We start from the raw sequence: 20,175 nt of genomic DNA on the forward strand, positions 1-20,175 counted from the left end.
TAATTGGTGAAGCCAGGTGAAAGGTGTATGGGTGCCCTGTCGTTTACTCTCAACATTGGTGAAGATTCAAAATTTTTCAAAATAAGTTGGGAAACCAATAGACAAATATTTAGAAAAGGCTAGGTTGTGTACAAACAGCATGTAGAGCTTAGATAAAGTTCAGCCATATAGTTATGTATCACCTTTTTATAAAAACTCTAAGAATGACAAGGAAGGTACCACCTCTTTTTAATTTTCTAACCCCACGAAACTGATCAACTCAATAAAAACAATACATTAAGATCTTTTGCTTATTTGAAGGAATAGATGAACTTATCCCCTAAGAGCACACGCTGCCCCAGCAGCCTCTCTCCACATGGGAACAGAATGCAGTCAGTCACATGTCCCCGCTGGACTGATTGTACAAACGGTGTTTCTGGTCAGCCTTTCTGAGCAGCACACGCGACAATTTTCCTGTCCTTCCCCCCCACCCCCCACCCCACCGTATACCTCCCCGCCACACACACGAGCGCGCGCGCGCGCACACACACACACACACACACACACACACACATCTTCATAGCCCCAACTTCTCATCCACAGTCAGCTGCAATTTTGGAAGAAATGGGAGAAATGGGAAAACAAATTATGAAGTCAGTAAATTAAAAATCTTAATTCCAGATTTAGCTAATATCTCTGTCCATCCGAGGTTTATAAAATGCTTTGATTCTGTGCCCCAGGTTCTCTTTTGATTATGTAGGTTCCTGCCTGTGTTCCAGATGATCAAGATGGCCATATTCCTGACCAGTGGAGCAACAGTCATTATTACTACATTTTGGATCCACTTACTTATTCATTCACTCCCCTCTAAGACTAAACAGCTAAAAATTAGTGCTATAAGTGGTGGACAGTAAATTAATTTCAAAATATAACAATGACAAAGCCTTTTTTAAAAGATGCTTAAAAGCCACGGAGCCCAGCCAGTGTGGTTTAGTGGTTGAGCATCGACCTACGAACCAGGAGGTCATGGTTCGTTTTTTGTCAGGGCACATGATGGGGTTTCGGGCTTGTACCCAGTGGAGGGTATGCAGGAATCAGCCGGTTAATGATTCTCTCTCATCATTGATGTTTCTATCTCTCCCTCTCCCTTCCTCGCTAAAATCAATAAATATATATTTATGTTTAAAACTATGAAAATGTCATTATGAGATTAAAAGTAAAAGCAACACTTCAGAATTAAGAATTCATTTTCTGCTAGTACAAGAGTCAAGACTCATTCCCCTCTCAGCAGTCTCTCCAATATACAAAGCTGAAATAATTGGAGACCAGAAAGGGAAAAATGGACTTTCAGATGATGTAGTCACTTGAATATAAATACAATAGAGCAAGAAATAGAGGTGATTAATCAAATTATTTTACTATAATTATAACTATCATATTTTATGAGCAATATAGGTAGATGATTAATTAGAGAAATTTCTCAATCATTTCTAAGGAACAAATTAAAATTATATTGTCATTTAAATGCAGAAAAGAAAAGTTAATTTTAGGAAAGACATGGCTTGACTTTTTGAGACATTCCTAAGTACACTATTCTACTAAGGAGCGTGGCTATAGTTTATTATCCACTCTGTCCCATGGAGCAATCCTAAATATCATGGAAGTGTAATATAGGTACAAAGAGAGAAAAAAATGAGAATTTTCAGACTATATCTTTAATTTAGCATTCAGAATTCTATCCCTAGGGAAAAACCACCACTGTGCAAAGTTTATACTTTCCCAATAATGTTGATCATTTTTTAAACAAAACTGCAAAAGATTAACCATACATTTGTTGTTCATTGTTTTTTTTAAAAAGTGTTTATTTTTTACTAGTAAGGATGAAACCAGGCAAAGAGGTTTACAGAAAAAAATGTGCATATATAAAGAAATAGCAAAATATTTTTGGTCATAATTTAGAGACAAATTAATCTATAAAAAGGAGAGTTTTCCCCAGTTCATCTCTTCCCTAGAAGAGTGTAATAAGAACAGGCTCTCAGTTCCGTGATATCCTCAATAGGCCTCGGACACGTCTGACAAGAGCTTGTATGAAACTATAGCGAGATCGAACTTTTGAATATAATCCTTCAATGTCCAGAAGTTTCTTTTGTAGTGATTCTCCAAAAGCATTGATGGCGTCAGCCTGAAGCTAGAGGTAACACAGAGGACATTTCATTATTAAAGCTGCATTCTCAAATATTTCTTTTACTCTTCCAATTTAAAATACCTTTGGATATTGTATACCAAATTTTTAGACCCTAGAATTTATTCATACTGTTTCCCCCCTCTTTCTTTTCTTATAAAAATGTGTAAAATTTAAAATCTCCTTTAATAACAACTGTTGATGCTGCTGTTGACATGTAGACATATGCGCAAAAACATTTCCTGAAGGGCCAAACAAGAAGTTACTGAGTGGATGCCTTGGGAGGAAAAAACAAAGGATACATTGGAAAGAACTTTTATTTTTCCTTCATTATACAATTTAATAAGACAAAAATGTTCATGTTTTTACTTTATAAGTGGGGGAAGGGAATCTGGCATACACTTTAGACCTCAGATGTATTTTAGAATGCCTATGTAGTTCCAGATGGATCTTTTTGGTATTACACTGAAAAGCTAAAATCAAATACAAAATTAGGTGAATCTACCTGCCTTCTGTTTTACATTAAAATTAAAGCACAGAGTGAATTACTTATTAATCCTGAATGTCTTCTAACTTTGTAACAGACCAGTCTAAATGAAACAGTCATGAAGTCAACATATAATTAGACATCTTCCGGAAGATCCATTCTTTAGCTAATTCTGCACATGGCCTCACTAACATTCGCTTCCCTACACAAACCACACTTCGAAATACATTAGTTATGAAGTCACTCAGAGGCAAATGCAGTCAGGGCGAGGTGACAGCGTGCTATCTATAATGTCTGGCTAAGCGTGGGTCTGAAAAATGCTGTGCCTCTGCCCCTTTTTCCTGGATAAGGCCCCGCCTTCAGCTTAAGAAGCAGTGACCAAAAGGGTTTAGAGAAGAGCACAGGTTTTATCAAATCATGGCCAAGGACACGAATTTTAGCTGCCTAGGAGCAGATCTAGTTGTAATTCATTTTCCTTAATATTACACATCCTGATAACTGCTTTGTTCCTAAGTCTTTATTTGTTTCATATGAGGTTTTCATTTTAATTGTTTTAGAAGTGCTCTTCATTCAATTTCAACACTACTGATCAAGGGGTTACTAAGTATATAATACCCTATACCAGGGGTCCTCAAACTTTTTAAACAGGGGGCCAGTTCACTGTCCCTCAGACCGTTGGAGGGCCGGACTATAGTTTAAAAAAAAACTATGAACAAATTCCTATGCACACTGCACATATCTTATTTTGAAGTAAAAAAAAAAACGGCAAAAACACCCGCATGTGGCCCGCGGGCCGTAGTTTGAGGACGCCTGCCCTATACAGTCTTGTGCCACATAATGCCTTTCAGGCAACGTCGGACTGCACGTCTGACAGAGGTCCTGTAAGACTGTAATGAAGCTGAAAAATTTCTATCACCTATAACCTTCATTGCCATCATTAATAGAAAAAGGAATGTTCATAGTACATTATCTGCTTACAATCAAATCTATGATGAAAAAAGAAACAAACCAAAACCCACCAGGGATGAATTTCTGATGAGAATGACACATCCTCAAGAGCCTCAAGCAGGTCCCTCAGGAGGGATTGCAGGAGACACTGTTATCACAGGAGACGACAGCTCCATGCGTGTTCCTGCCCTGGAAGACCACCCAGTGGGACTAGACGCGGAGGTGGGAGACAGTGATAGTGGTGATCCTGACCCTGTGTGGGCCTAGGCTAATGTGTGTGCTTGTGTCTTAGTCTTTAACAAAAAAGTTTAAAAGTAAATAAACAGAAAAACGCTTAAAGCTTATAGAATAAGGACATAAAAAAATATTTTTATACAGCTATACAATGGGTTTGTGTTTTGAGCTGAGTGTTACTACCAAGGAGTAAAAAAGTTTTTTAAAAATTTAAAAGTAAAAATGTCACCATAAGGTATGGTTAACTTATTGAAGAAAGAAAAAACTTAGTTTAGTGTAGTCTAAGTGTGCAGTGTTTACAGTCTGCAGGAATGTACAGTAATGCCCTAGGCCTTCACATTCTCTCACCTCTCACTCACTAACTCACCCAGACCAACTTCCCATCCTGCAGGCTCCATTCATGGTAAGTGCTCTATACAGCTGTACCATTTTTTATCTTTTATAGCATATTTTTACTGTTGCTTTACTATATTTGATATGGGTTAAAATTGCCTTCAGTATTCTGTGCAGTAACATGCTGTCTGTACAGGTTTGTAGCCCAGTAGCAACAGGCTCTGCCATATAGCCTCGGTATACAGTAGGCTATACCATCTAGGTTTGTGGGAGTGCATGCTATGATGTTCGCACAACCACAAAACTGCTTATCGACACATTTCTGAAAATGTATCCCTGCCGTTAAACGACACATGACTGTGTAATATCATAGTCTACTGGAGTTATATTTTTAATGGTTACTCACAATCTCTCCATTAAATTTTCTAAAAAATTAAGTGTTGTCAATTTGTGCCTATAAATTCTACAAAGTTACTAAAAAAATTGGGAATTTCCAGATCCTAATGCCTACTAATTACTAAACTCTTACTACGTTCCAGGCACTATCCTAGGAATCTCACATATGAAACTTCTGTTAATTCTGAAAAAATTTTCTGAAGTTACACTATCTTTCCCATTTTTCTATGAGAAAATGGAGGCTCAGAAGTTAAATAAGTTGTTCCAAGTCAACAGCTGTTAGGTGGCCACGCCAGAATTCAAATCTGGCCTTTGTATACATCCTGAAAATTACAATCTTACACCATACTAGACTTCTCCTTTTTCCTTTCAGAAATTAAAAAAGAGCACCGAATTGAACCTTACCTGGTCTATGTCATGTTGGCTCACTACTGTCAGTCCACTTCTAAAATCCATATTGGCTTCGGAAGCAAAGGAATCTAGAGACAAAAGACATACTCAAACCATCTCTGCCATTTATGTCTACAACACTGTGGAAGAACCTGGAAACAATGAACCACGGTGCCATGGAAAACATGGGTCAACACTGAGAACCTTATTTCAGTTTTCAGTACATGGAAGCCCCCGGGAAGCATTTCACTGGTCTAGGCCAGGGCTCGAAAGCTTGTCTTCTGTTTTCCCCCAAGGGACCCAATACATTCTCATCAATGACAGAGGCTCACTCCAGCAATAAGAGCCCTGGCCTCGGCTGACCCACTTCCATTCTTTCGGACAGTTACTTGTGAGCAGGGGACGCTGGAGCTGGCTCACCTCTTAACTGAAAGAAGTTGAGGAGCAGCCGCTAAGATGCTTTTACGCTCTGCACAATTTCCCACAGCTAGAAGTAAAATACAAAGTAAAGCTATGCCTAAAACCTAAGTAGCTCTCGATTATCCAATCGACTCTTAGTAACCTAGACACAGAAAATAAATTAAAATGTGACTCGTTTTTCAAGGCACTGAAATCCAAAGGCATTTATGGTTCATTAATTTGCAGAATAATGTTTACCTTGTAGCCTTCTGCTTTTTAACAATGTCCTGGAGGCAAACAAAGAATCTTGAGAATCCGTGGGTGTGCAATGTAACAAGTAGTACTCTAGGTGGCGCCAAAGAATAAATAGGCAGGTCTCTATGATAACTACAAAGGAGAGCTCAGGTAAAGGAAAACAATCCCAGCAAGTGCTTTTTCCAAACCAGTTTCTGAGGAGGAGAAAAAAGGAGAGACTGCACCACCTAGTGATGTACCCACAGCCTAGTAAAGAGCCAGGGGTAAGACTCCATGGAAGATGTCTCCCCAGAAGCAGCAAGATGTGCTGAGAAGGAGGTGGGGACCGTGGGGCACTGGGCCAGCAGTCTCCAGCGTCCTTGTCTCCTGTCCAGACAGAAAGGTTCTGTACATTATCAGGGTTACTAGCTACTCTAAAGGAAAAATAATTCTATTTTGAAATATATCAGGCATTTACTGGGGGAAAAACAAACAGTAATTATGACCCTTTCCATATGGCTTTCATGCCCAAATAACATGAGAATAAATAAACAGTTCCTACATTTGCAGGTTCTCTTAAAGGTCAAGTCCCACTGTGATTTTGTTAAGGATACAAGAACAAAGGGAAAGCAGTTTAGCTCGATTGTTGATCAGCTTCACTAAACGCCGTCTTGCTAGAACATATTTCTGGGCAGTGGAGATTTTATCAACACCAGCAGGCATCACAGACTGACACAACTAAGAAAAAGAAACAAATACAGTATTAAGAATGACACAAACTGTCACAAAAATTAATGAAAATGTACTGTAAGAGGGTTACTTGTGATAAGCACTGTGAAAAACATTCAAATAAATCTAAACATCCTGGCAGGCAAGTCACTTTCTAGTCAGGAAGCTATTAACAAAAAAAGGAAGCAGTCGAATTACAAATGAATATTCATCTGTTGCTTTTTGAAAAAGTCCTGTCCCTGAAACAGACATTTTTAATCAACCCTGAATTTCCTGTCAAATTAAGACAGAAGAGAACAGCAGGCTTTTCCAGCAGCAGGTGTAACAATGCCATGCAGCGTTTCTGTAACAGCTGTCACATATCTTCTGAAGAAAATGTAAAGCAGACTTCTAGAGCATAAGAAACATGATCACCAACTGGAACCTCTGCAGTCACCACTCTGTTTGGCAGACCCATAAGCACACGGTTCAGTGAAAATTCAGACACTGCCTCTTGCAGAGGGTGTGGTGAAGTGGGGACAGTGGGAGGTCACGTTCTTTATGATGATGCTACAGTTCCTCTGTGAGTACTAGCATCGCCCATGAGCTGGCATGAGGGGGAAGGGCTGCAGGATGTAAGCCACACAACTTCAGGGACCCCCTGAACCCAGTCAGTAACTCCTGACTCAGCGGACTTGCTAGCTGTGGCTTTGGGTATTCAAACTTCCAGTGCCTCCGTTTCCTCATCAGAGAAATGAGAACAACAACAACATCTGCCTCATATATTCATAGAACGTGTAGCTCAGGGCCTGGCACATTATAAACACTCAATAAACGTTCCCTATGATTATCAGAAGAGTGGCAGGAGGGAGTAGGCATTGACTACTCTGAAGAGTGACATGGAGTTTTTTAGGAAAGCTGGTGCAAACCAGGAGTGATAAAATGGTCCAGGCTGCCACAGGACAGAGGAAGCTGCAGCAATGCCAAGAGATGCCTGTGCCAAATGGGAAAGATGGCAGGCTACTTAGGGAGCAAGCCTGGCAACTCAGCATCTTTAGCTGCAATAAACGCCAGGGAATGATTCTGGGTAATTGAGAGCAGGCAGTCACTTGTTACTCCATCTCCTTGCCTGAAAATTTTACTAAGCAGGTATTGAAGACACTGAAGGTAGAGACATCTTACCTAAGGAAATCACGTCTACTGAGTAAGCACCTGTAGTAGAAGCCTCCGTTTCTCAGCAGACTTTAGAGTATAAATTATCTCATACAAAGGCCAGCTGCCATTCTGCTGGTGGCAGGTGGTTTTCTTGAACAGGTGCTAAGGTGAGGGACTCTTCTTCAAGTCACACAGAGGAAGAATTTCAATTCCTTTTGTCTCACTGCATACGTCATCTTTACTCACAAGTCTGACATCAGTACCCTGGTCCTTATTAGTGAAGTCAGTGGCTTCACAGCCCATTATAAGATTCATACCTCTTTTATCTCATCTGGTGGAAGTTGCTCTACATTTTGTAGCTTGTTGACACTCCGCCGATGACTGTCATAGTAGCTGAAGAAATCATTAGCACTCTGTTTCAGTAGGTAGACAATAATGCCCAAACCAGGCAGGCGCCAATATGGAACTACTGGAGCTTGGGTATCTAACAGAGTTGAGGATAAAAAACAATGTTCCATGTAAGCATTTTATATGAATTTCAAATGACCTGTTTTAAAACAAGGGATGCCCAGGAATTTAAGGGCATGTAAACTATTATTAAAACCAACCCAAGACTACTTTAAATACCATTGACAGTTCAAAGGAGTGGTTAGGAGCTACTCTGAGTCCATAATCAGGGGTGAACATAAGGCTGAAGACCTTAAGAGAATAAGGAAATGTGACTAATGAACACAGATAGAGCTTACCCTTTACTGACTAAAGATGTCTTTCAGAACTCTATGTTAGTTATAAACCTTTACACCCATTTCCCCACCCCAACCCCCAACCCCCAGACCATATACACAAGTTTGGAGTTTCCTGACCCCAGGTGAGTAACTCCTGCCTCACCCTACTGCTCTAGTTACATGGGTTCATTTCCAGTCTGCATCTTTCTGGTTGCTGAATTCCCAGCTCAAAGTCATTCTTCCAAAGAAAGAAGGAAAACACCAACTAAAACTTTTAAAAACTAGAGGCCCGGTGCACGACATTCGTGCACTGGAAGTTGCAAGGGGTCCCTCAGCCTGACCTGCACCCTCTCACAGTCCAGGACCCCTCAGGAGATGTCTGCCTGCCTGCGGGAAGTGGGCCTCAGATGTCCCCTGAGGGGTCCTTAGCGCTGCCTCAGAGGCGGGATAGACTCCTGCCACCGCTGCTGTGCTCGCCAGCCATGAGCCCAGCTTCTGGCTGAGCGGCGCTCCCCCTGTGGGAGCACACTGACCACCAGGGGCCAGCTCCTGTGTTGAGTGTCTGCTCCCTGGTTGGTGGTCAGTGCACGTCATAGCAACCAGTAGTTCCATTGTTCGGTCAATTTGCTTATTAGGGTTTTATTATATAGGATAGCATTGGATTTGAACTTTAATGAGTCTTTTACCACAGTAATTCCATTTGGGTAGCAAAACAAAATGACCTGTCTTTGACTTGACCACCTTCTGATAAAGGTACAGGAATGGCAAGATGTCAGAAAAGTTGCCTGCAGAGGGAACAGCTAGAGAAAATACCACTGCTACTCTACAGACAGCCTGTGTGGACAAACAGAGCACTGTTCTCTATGACTGAGGGATTTCTTCAGAAACACCTTAGCAACTTTAGGTTCAATTTGGAGACATCTTTGTTGAATGGCCCTAACTGCCATGAATAGTGAAGGAGAGATTGGCGTTTGCTTCCTTCACTACTGCCTCCCTTAACTTTGCTCCAGAGTCAGATCTCATGGGTCTTCGTGTGGAGGGGAAGAGAGAAAACAGCCTCTTAGCGGTGGGTGCTAACATCAACCAGGATATCCCAGACACATCTGATTTCAGGTTTCCATTCCAGTCTCCAGTGAAGATGATACAGGTCATCACATCTACACAGAGCCTCCTCCTGGTGAACTTATGTAACCTGGTCCCCAGTTAACATTTGTGTGATATCTCCCCTGGTAGAAAGATATCTAAAGAGGATAGTCTATTGCTAAGATTACTCCATAGCATTTTAGGAGCTCTCACACTGACATGCTCAAGTCTAGAAAAGACCTGTGTTCACAGGCTATCAGACACAGACATCAGGTGAAGATGAAGATGGCTCCTAAGAAATCTGACTACAGAAACAGATTCCACAGGCAAAATCATGAGGTCTGGCAATAGAGGAGCTATAGGAAAGGGTCCCTGGATCACAAGTAATAGTAAATATACTAAGTAATAACAACAACAACAATAATGAAAATAATAATAGCCAACATTTAGGTATTGCTAAGGGCCAGGCACTGTTCTCAAACACTTTACATATATTAGTAGTAACACATTTAATCCTTACAGTCATTCATTGGAGCAGAGCTTATTATTGCTATTTTACAAATAAAGAAACTGAGGCATGAAGAGGGTAAGTGAATTTTCTGAAGTCATACCAATAGTCACTTATAGAACTGGGACACAAATCTAGGCAGTTCGTCACTTGTCTGTGCTCTTAACGAGTAGGTTCAAGTGCCTCCCTATAACTCAGTGTTCTCAAGCCTACAACATACCTGCCCACTCCCATGTCTAGAACTGGCAGAGGAAAATATGCTTGTTAACTCTTTTAAAAGCCTGAGGGAAAATAAAGATCAATTATAAGGCTTCATAAAGTTCATCTTTAAGTATTAAAGATTAAAGAATGATAATTATTAGTGAAAGATTAAAATGAAGTTTTAATAATTACTACTGATACATTATTAGCATACTAGAAGCCCGGTGCACAAAATTCGTGCACGGCGGGGGGTTGTCCCTCAGCCCAGCCTGTACCCTCTCCAATCTGGGACTCCTGGAGGGATGTCCGACTGCCCGTTTAGGCCCGATCCCACCAGGATCGGGCCTAAACGGCAGTCGGACATCCCTCTCACAATCCAGGACTGCTGGCTCCCAACTGCTTGCCTGCCTGCCTTCCTGATTGCCCCTAACCGCTTCTGCCTGCCAGCCTGATCACCCCCTAACCACTCCGCTGCCAGCCTGGTTGATGCTTAACTGCTCCCCTGGCAGCCTGTTTGCCCCCAACTTCCCTCCTCTGCCAGCCTGGTCACCCCTAACTGCCCTCTCCTGCAGGGTTGATCACCTCCAACTGCCCTCCTCTGCCGGCCTGGTCACCCCTAACTGCCCTCTCCTGCAGGGTTGATCACCTCCAACTGCCCTCCCTTGCAAGCCTGGTCCCTCTCAACTGCCCTCCCTTGCAGGCTGGGTGCCTCCCAACTGCCCTCCCCTGCTGGCCATCTTGTAGTGGCCATCTTGTGTCCACATGGGGGCAGGATCTTTGACCACATGGGGGCAGCTATATTGTGTGTTGCAGTGATGATCAATCTGTATATTACTCTTTTATTAGATAAGATAGAGGCCTGGTGCACGGGTGGGGGCCAGCTGGTTTGCCCTGAAGGGTGTCCTGGAGCAGGGTGGGGTTCCCTTGGGGCGTGGGGCGGCCTGAGCGAGGGGCCTGTGGTGGTTTGCAGGCCGGCCACGCCCCCTGGCAACCCAAGCAGATGCCCTGGTATCTGGGATTTATTTTCCTTCTACAATTGAAACTTTGTAGCCTGGAGCGGAGCCAAGCCTGCTGTTCCCTCCAGGGCGGCAGCCATCTCTGTGGCAGTTAATTCACCTACAATTGAAACTTTGTAGCCTTAAGCGGGTGGGCCCGGCCAGGGTGTGTGGAAAGCTTTGCTTTCCCTGTTGCCGCCGGTAACCCTGGCCTGCTCTCTCAAGCTCCATTCTGCCGCCATTTGTTTGAATTTGTTTACCTTCTATAATTGAAACTTTGTAGCTTGAGTGGAGGCTTAGGCCTGCAACGGCTATGGAAAACTTGGCTTGCTCTGTTACCTGGGAAACCTTGCTCTCTGTGGCTGTAGCCATCTTGGATTGGGGTTAATTTGCATACTCGCCCTGATTGGCTGGTGGGCGTGGCTTGGCTGGTGGGCGTGGCTTATGTAGCGGAGTGATGGTTAATTTGCATATTGCCATTTTATTAGAGGTGATGATTAATGTTTTTTGAAGAATAAATGACAAAATTATGATTTGGTTTGAAAACCTTGTGTTTTTTAAAAACTTAAGATTTAAGGGGGGAAGAGAAGGATTGCCCTCTTGATGCAGTCAGGTCTTCATCAAGACCTACAATCACAAATTGCCAGATAGAGGGGATGGATGAGGTTAAATGTCACTGCTGGGTGATATGCAAATCACTGTTCTGAATGAGGGGTTTAGGGTAGGACTGCCAATCATTCCAAGGTGAAGATGATCTTTCACCTCTGCTGAACCACCCAGCGAGCACATGTGAGGATCAGTATCTCCCTAAAGTGGGACTCCTTTTTATTCTAGTGATCTTCCTGGGAGCAAACTTTTTGAATATAGGACAAAGCTAGAACTATGTAGAATTAATTTGCTTAATTATGTCAAAGCCATTGTTTTATATCTCCAATCTAAATGGTTTAATACCCATTTATAGCTACTTCTTCAATTTCATTAAGACATACTCTTACTTAAGTAAGACTACTCTCCAAATGAATCACTGAATGAAAAGTATCTTTTAAGTAAAGGTAACTTGTCAGATATTAAGAACTTCTGCTTCCAAGTATGACAAAATAAAATCATACCAGACAACAGGTAAAAAACCTAGACACAATACAAAAACAACTACCTGACAGTACTGGAGTGAACAGAAGCAGGCACACTGGTAGGGAGTGTAATATACAATTTAAAATTACCCCACATGGGAACAACTAAGAAAGTGGAAGACCTTCTCAAAAGACAAGAAAACCAATCAAGTCTAATCTCAGATGAACCAGATGTTGGAAATTAGTGAATGAGGGTTTCAGAGTATCTATTCTGACTATCCTAACCAAGAGAAAACAAAATATGCTCAAAGTCAATAAAAACCACAGGATATCTCAGTAGAAAAAATATAAATGATATAACAAAGCCAAATGGAAATTCTAGAACTGAAAAATACCATTTCTGAAATAAAAAATTCACTGGATATACTTAACAGCCAAATGGAGCTGACTCAGGAAAGAATAAATGAACTTGAAGATAGAGCAACTGAAAATATTAAAGAAAATGACAAAGAGAAAAAAAAAATTTTAAATGAACAGTCTCAGGGACCAATTACATGCTATCAAAACAGTCTACTATATGTTTGGAAAGAATGGGGCTGTTACATTTTCATATTTTCACCCAGCTAGCTTATTCTCCAAACCTAGGTCCTTCCATTGGGGTCTCAAGTACTATTGAAAACTATACTTTGGCCACAAGACTCTTCTAGATTTATCCTCAGAAAATCTAGAATGTCTCTATTCCCTCGAGCTCCCCAGTCTATCCACAGGTCTGACAATAGTACCTCCTCACCACTCCTTAAGAAGTTGGTTTAAAATTTTCCCATTGTTACACAAAGAAAAACAATCACATCTTACTAGAGCCAACTAGAGCCTGTCATAATCATAACAACTTAATTCCTCATAGACACAGAAAAAGAACAAGGCTCACCTTGCCGGGGTCCATCTCTATTTACGGTTTCTGACAGGCTCGGGGTGAAGAGGCACACAGCATGCTGAAAGGTAGGGGAACTCTGCATCATGAGTGATTGGCAATATTCCATGACATTGGCACAAATCTACAACAAAGAGCAGTAAAAAAAAATATTAGCTCCCAAATGTCTTAATATCATTGAAATCCAGATATGAAGAACAAAGTTATGATCAAATTGTAAAATGACAAAAAAGTTATAAATCAATATATAAAATTACTCCAATGTTACTTTTATCAAATATTTCTAAAACATAAAAATCTTAAAGAGTAGGTACACAGTTCTCACTCCCCTTACCTGTTGCATAGCGAGTTCAATCTCATCTTTCTTGTTCACTCTGTCTCCTTCCACATTATCATCTTGAAATTTAAACTGACGGAGTCTGTCAGAGCCACCAAAGCGACTTAGTAGTCCCAAGCACTGGCGCTAAAAAAGGAAAGATATTTTGTTAAAATCTAGTTAAATGTTTAAAATTAACAGCCTCTCTTTCTTGAGGGCTATAAAAAAGAAAAACTCAGGAGAGTGGAATCACTCTTTAACACGTCTGATTTCTTATTCTAATGGAGGCAACTAAAGTTAGCACTATTAAATTCACCTTTTCGAAAATGTCTGTGCTTGGCAGTCAACTCATTACAAGAATACCAATTTGTTTTTAGCAGTGAGTGAATCCCAACCAGAATCTAAGTGTTTGCCAAAGAATCCTCTGTATCACACCAAATAATTCCTTGGTACATACTCATTAAAAAAACACAAGTCAATAAACAATGAGAAGCAAAGTGAAATGGCAGAGAAAACAATCTGTAACAAGCACAGCCATGCCCTAACTGGTTTGGCTAGGTGAGTAGAGTGTCGGCCTGCGGGCTGAAAGGTCCCAGGTTCGATTCCAGTCAAGGGCACATGCCTGGGTTGTGGGCTTGATCCCCAGTGGGGGGGTGTGCAGGAGGCAGCCGATCAATGATTCTCACTCATCATTGATGTTTCTATCTCTCTCTCCCTTTCTCTGTGAAATCAATAAAAATATCTATAAAACAAAACAAAAACAAGCATGGCCATGATAATTGTCCACAAAAGCACAAATTTAAAGGCTGTTACTCCCATGATAATTTCTGGGGACTTCATAAAGGGGCCACATTTCGCCGAAACCGGTTTGGCTCAGTGGATAGAGCGTCGGCCTGTGGACTGAAGGGTCCCGGGTTCGATTCCGGTCAAGGGCATGTACATTGGTTGCGGGCACATCCCCAGTGGGGTTGTGCAGGAGGCAGCTGATTGATGTTTCTAACTCTCTATCCCTCTCCCTTCCTCTCTGTAAAAAACCAATAAAATATATTTAAAAAAAAAAAAAGGGGGGGGGGCCACATTTCTAGAGTGATAGTAGCAATTTCTACCTTCCATAATACCTTATTTAAACTGATATTTAAATAATAAGTTTGGATAAGGCAAAACATATTAAGGAGACTATTATATAAACTCATTTTATCAAAACAGTTATGTCTATTTTTAACATTTATAATTGCCTGTTTGCTATTCTTACAATAAAACAGATGCACTAAAACATGTCCAAGAGGTCAACTTATGAATAATTCGTCAAAGATATTTTTTTCTCCCTACCAATGAAAAAAATGAAAAGGCTGAGGGGAAAAAAGGAGTATTTGGGTTTTGTTGGTGAGAGTGCAACCCTTTTTGACAATAACTCAAAATGCACTATGTGTATATCCTTGGACCTAGTGACACTGGTTATGTTATTTAATCTATAGTTTAAAATTTTGTATACAAAAATGCTGAAGGCAGCATTTACTTCTGGAAACTTGAAAAACAGTTTATGAAAAGAGGATTGGTTAAGAAAGTTACTGTATCAAAAACAATGGAATATAAATTCTAGTACATAAATATAATTATTCTACAGTCAATAAAAAGTGAAGATGATGAAAGCAGGCCAGGAGGCTCCCAGAAAGACTGTGATATCTAATTGATAAGCTATCTAATATGTCTGAATATACTGATAGGAAATTACACAATTGGAGAAGAGTTTGTGAATAAATTAGAAATAGGTACATAAAAGTCAAGCAAATAAAAAAAGAAAAGTACTTATTCTAGGGAAAATAATGTTACACAGAAAAGTAATATAGTGTCCATGACAATTACACAGTAATAATAATATAACGCCAAACATTAATCTAATCAAAATTATGGTATAGTTATGCTGAATTGGGGGGGGGGGGTAATAAGAAATGCACATATATTATGATGAAAGAAAAGGAGTAAAGAGATCTAGATTCTTAACTTCTTCAATGGAAATGCACATATATTATGATGTAATATTAGAAATGCACATATATCATGATAAATGCACATATATTATGATGGTAATAAGAAATGCACATATATTATGATGAAAGAAAAGGAGTAAAGAGATCTAGATTCTTAACTTCTTCAATGGAAAGTCAATGATGATTCCTAAAATTGGATAATCAAGTAGTAGCAATATAAGCATGTTATTTAGAGATAACAAGAATCAATTAAAATAGTTGAAAGGGTTTGCCCAAATCCAGACAGCAGATTGGGGAGGATGAGTGAAGGGACTATTGTATTTTGCTAAAAGTCTTACAACTCCTCTTTAAAGAAATAAGAATCAGTTACCTGGAATCTTCCAATATGTCCCTGTAGCTCCATTAGGGATCCTTCATTTATATCAACATCCAGTTCACTTAATATACCTAGAAAATTTGGAATGCCTTTAAATAGTTTTATAATCAATAAAATAAAAACATTAAAAAGCTAAAAGGAGCAGTTCTAGTATTTTATAATCTTTATTTGCATAAATAGATACAGACTCTACCAAGAGGATTTTGGAGAAATTTAGATATGCAATCTAAATCTAGATCAATTAGTGATTTTAAAGGCACTTTTTAACGTTTTTGAGAAAAACTTACTTTTTATCTATACCTATAAAAGTTAAAAATTTCTAAAGCAGCAGTAAATTATTTTTTCATGAAAGAGTTTAGAATATAAAACACTAAGAATAAAATGCATTTCTTTTACGTTCTCTAGGTATTGTATCATTTGATTTTTCTTTTCCTTTAGTCAAACTAGTTTTGCACATATGCAAAAGTTTCCATTCAACTTCTCAGTTTGGACCCATTTCAAAATTCCTAAATCAAGCTGATCAATTTCTTACAATACCACGGACTCTCTTTATGTCTATCTTGCCCTCCAAGAAAACCCAAAGGTCATTCTCCCATTAGTTTCTTTCTTTCTTCCATGACCATGGACATGCTGAGGAGAACCCACCTGAACTTGTCTTAGCCACCCTAACTTTCTATGCATTTTCACAACCTCTTTAATTCATTTATTTCCAAGCATATGCTCCATAGCCTATAATCCAGAATCTTAGCCTTTGCTCCTTATGACAGTCCTCTTTGTAGATTTTTTGGCCCATGACCTCAACACAAACCTACAGGATATACTGGCACATGCTGGCTTGTAATGCCTCACTTGAGCTTCATTACTCCACTAGATGCCAGCCCTGCCCACCTCCTCCTCTGGGAGTCTGCTCCCAGATTCACTTTCTTTTCCAGCATACTAAAACTTCCCTGCCACAAAGGGTTTTTCCTCACTACAGTATTTGAAATATGTCAGGTCTCTCTTATATTCCAAAATAAGGCAAAAACCTGGTTCATGTCAAATTCTTGAAATATTTTCTCTGTATTTGCTGCTTGTAATTCTTATGCCCTTCTCTCCCATCTTAACCGCCCTGAAAACTGGATTTTGCACCCAACACTATCATGGAACTGCGGCTTTTTCCTTTGTCCTCGAACATTCTGTACTCTGTAACATATGTTGCTATTCCCCATTATTTCCCTTTTTTTGGTTTTGTTTTGTTTTTTACCCCTGCACATCAACTGCTGCTTCTATTTAAAAAGACCACCAATTCTCAGTTTCTATAGGACCCTTTTGTTAAATGCCACCTGACTACTCTGTGTACCATAAGTATCACTTTCAACTTCAAAATCCTTTTCAGAATATCTGTGGGTTATAGAAAAATTAACCTGCCAATAAGTATTTGAGGAGGTGTGACATATCCAGTACTGGGCTAGGCAATATGGGGTATACAAAGTTATAAATGGACTTATAATTTAATGGGAACATTTAAGACTAATTAATGATATTATAGAATAATACAAAACAGTATGTAATCAAGGACCAAACTGTACAGAGTAGGGTTGATAGGAATGAAAAAAATTGGAAGGGTATCTGGCATTATCTTTTTTTTTTAATTTTTTTTTACAAAAATTTTAAATATATATTTCTGACCAAGCAATGCCAGAAATGTATCAAGCCTACCAGCTCAAATTTGCAAAAATGCACACGGTGCACACACACTGTTATTAAATACCACACAGTTGAATTTTTAAGACTGGAAACAGTCAACATATCATAGGGGTCTGGTTAAACAACAGAGGTCTGGTTAAGTATGTCACAACTGGAAAACTACGCAGTTAATTAAAAAGAATTAGGTAGGAGCTATATGTGCTGATGAGAAAAGATAAAGACACAATGGAAAAAATGTTACAGAACAGTATGTATGGTATAATTTCACTTGTGTAAGGAGGGAAAATTTTTACACATACCTGGAGAATAATTTCTAGAAAAATAAATTAAATTGACATCTGGTTCCTTTTAGACAGCAGAAATTGCTTTACTCTGTTCTTTTATTTTGTTTAAATTTATCAAGAGCATGTTAAAATAAATGCTTTTCTGAATAGCTTTTTAAAAAATATATTTTATTGATTTTTTACAGAGAGGAATGGAGAGAGATAGAGAGTTAGAAACATCGATGAGAGAGAAACATCGATCAGCTGCCTCCTACACACCCCCGTGGGGGATGTGCCCTCAACCAAGGTACATGCCCTTGACTGGAATCAAACCCGGGACCCTTCAGTCCACAGGCCAACACTATCCACTGAGCCAAACTGGTTAGTGCTGAACAGAATCTTAATACTGACATAGTCAAATGATGCTATTAGCTAAACAGACAATTTTTAGGTATTTAAAAAAGTAATGCAATGGGGAGATATGGAAACATGTAATACCTTAATCAATAAAAAAATGAAAAGAAAAAAAAACTTGGGGGTTGGAATTAGATTAGTGATTCTTTTTGTTCCAACTATTGGGCCTTATATTATGAAATATTTTGTAAACCAGACAAAATGCTTATTAAGTAATGAATCATTTTACACTAGCGTTAATAATTAAAAAACATAAAATTGCTGGTCAAAGTTCCCAATGAGTACAAATTACTCTCCATCTACTCTGGTTCATATATTTTCTAATAAAAAGATTAAATTGTTTAAAAAAAAAAAGTAATGAAAGGAGCCGGCTGGTTTGGCTCAGTGGATAAAGTGTTGGCCTGCAGACTGAAGGGTCCCAGGTTCGAATCCGGGCAAGGGCATGTACCTTGGTTGCGGGCACACCCCCAGTGAGGGGTGTGCAGGAGGCAGCTGATCGATGTTTCTCTCTCATCGATGTTTCTAACTATCTCTCTCCCTTCCTCTCTGTAAAAAATCAATAAAATATATTATTTATAAAAAATGAAAGGAAACTTCATCAATAGAACCATTTTGCCAGAAGATTTGCTAAAAGGTAAGTCTCTATACCTAACCTAGAACTTCTGGGTAAAGAAGGTAAATTAACGTAGCATCATAGAAATGCCCCTCCTGTCATCAACCTAAAAAATGAACAAAATTCACCAAAAAAGGAAAGGAGCCAACTTATGCCATAAATAGTGAAGAATAGTGGTAGCTAAGAAAGAAAAAAAAAAGAGAGAAAATCTGGTAGAGTAAGCAGCATGGTTCTGCTTATGTCCTTTATCTCCTCCTCACAAGCAGTATGGAGGAAAGAAGATAAACCAACAGACCCTTGCAATTTCTCATGGAGACCCTGCAGTCTGCACAGAAGCATATTGGAGTAATTAGGTAAGACCTGCAGAAATCGAGAGGAAAACCATTAGGAGGAGACCCACTTTACAACACTACAGCACCTCAGGAGACGCAAGGGTGGCCTGACTTGGTTCAGTGGAATGAGTTGGGAAAATGAGAATAAGCCCACTGGACACATCACAGCTGGGTAGAGTGAAGAAGGGCAGCCCTTCAGAATGAGCTCAGGCCCTAGCTGGTTTTGCTCAGGGGATAGAGTGTTGGCCCACGAACTGAAGGGTCCCAGGTTCGATTCCAGTCAAGGGCATGTACCTTGGTTGCAGGTTCCCCATCCCTGGTTGGGGTGTGTACCGGAGGCAACCAATCGATGCATCTCTCATATCGTTGTTTCTCTTTCTAGCTCTCTCCTTTCCACTCTCTCGAAAAATCAATGGAAGTATATCCTCGGGTGATGATTAACAACAACAATAAAATAAAACAGAATGAGCTCAGGCTCCAAGTGCCTCTATAGGTGCCATACTCTGCCCTGCTAAACACTCCCCGCTCAGGCACAGAGATAGCCCCAGAGAGGAAAAAATATTGAGGGTGGTGGCGTGGAATCGGGGGTTGGTCTCAGACTTCTCCAACACAAAAAAAGGGGGTAGTGCCTAGTAGGTAAGTGCACAGACTCAGAAGCCATACTGTCTAGGAAACTCTTTATTACCAGTATTTTCTATCACTTTGGAAAAGTTAACCTCTCTGTGCCTCAGTTTCCTCATTGTAAAATGTGGACAATGATAATTATACCTCATAAAATGGTTGTGAGAATTTAAAAAACACTCATCATTTTATCTTTCACATCAGGAGTTAACAGACTGTCTAAAATTTACATGCAATTAAGAGATTAAGGGAACTCTTGCCCCCTCCCCATATGGGAGTCTGTACTTTTCTGCAATAAATCTAAACCTCTCCTATATAAAAAAAAAAGATTAAAAATTTTAAAATAACCAAAATATCTTAATTCTTCATAATCATTTTTAAGAACTAGTATCTCTTGGACTCTTGTGGTAAAGAAACATTTGTCTGGAGTTCAGCAATGTATTCAGTTTCTCTTCAATTAGTTTTTTATCTGTTAAATTTATGTAAAACTAGAGGCTCGATGCACAAAATTCGTGCAAGGGTCTTAGCTTGTGCAGCCGCAGCAGCTGCCTCAGCCCTCACAGCCCAGCTTCGTTTGGAAGGGTGTCCAGAAGGATGTCCGGAAGGTC

At 39.7% G+C, this 20,175-nt stretch overlaps 1 protein-coding gene across 1 annotated transcript in view; it reads right to left on the reverse strand.

Annotated features, from left to right (window-relative positions):
• Positions 1 to 1,835: 1,835 nt before the first annotated feature.
• NUP205 (nucleoporin 205) overlaps positions 1,836 to 20,175 on the reverse strand; it is an 84,294-nt gene continuing 65,954 nt past the window's right edge. Inside the window, exons 36-43 of the mRNA XM_079786431.1 lie at positions 15,633 to 15,709; positions 13,293 to 13,421; positions 12,956 to 13,082; positions 7,763 to 7,929; positions 6,197 to 6,320; positions 5,607 to 5,735; positions 4,965 to 5,038; positions 1,836 to 2,167 (exon numbers count right to left, since the gene is read on the reverse strand). Coding sequence (XP_079642557.1) covers positions 2,015 to 2,167; positions 4,965 to 5,038; positions 5,607 to 5,735; positions 6,197 to 6,320; positions 7,763 to 7,929; positions 12,956 to 13,082; positions 13,293 to 13,421; positions 15,633 to 15,709 — 980 coding nt within the window. The 3' untranslated portion in view covers positions 1,836 to 2,014. The remainder of the gene's footprint in view (positions 2,168 to 4,964; positions 5,039 to 5,606; positions 5,736 to 6,196; positions 6,321 to 7,762; positions 7,930 to 12,955; positions 13,083 to 13,292; positions 13,422 to 15,632; positions 15,710 to 20,175) is intronic.

The sequence above is a fragment of the Cnephaeus nilssonii genome (assembly GCF_951640355.1).
Source record: "Cnephaeus nilssonii genome assembly, chromosome: 12".
Taxonomy (NCBI): Eukaryota; Metazoa; Chordata; class Mammalia; order Chiroptera; family Vespertilionidae; genus Cnephaeus; species Cnephaeus nilssonii.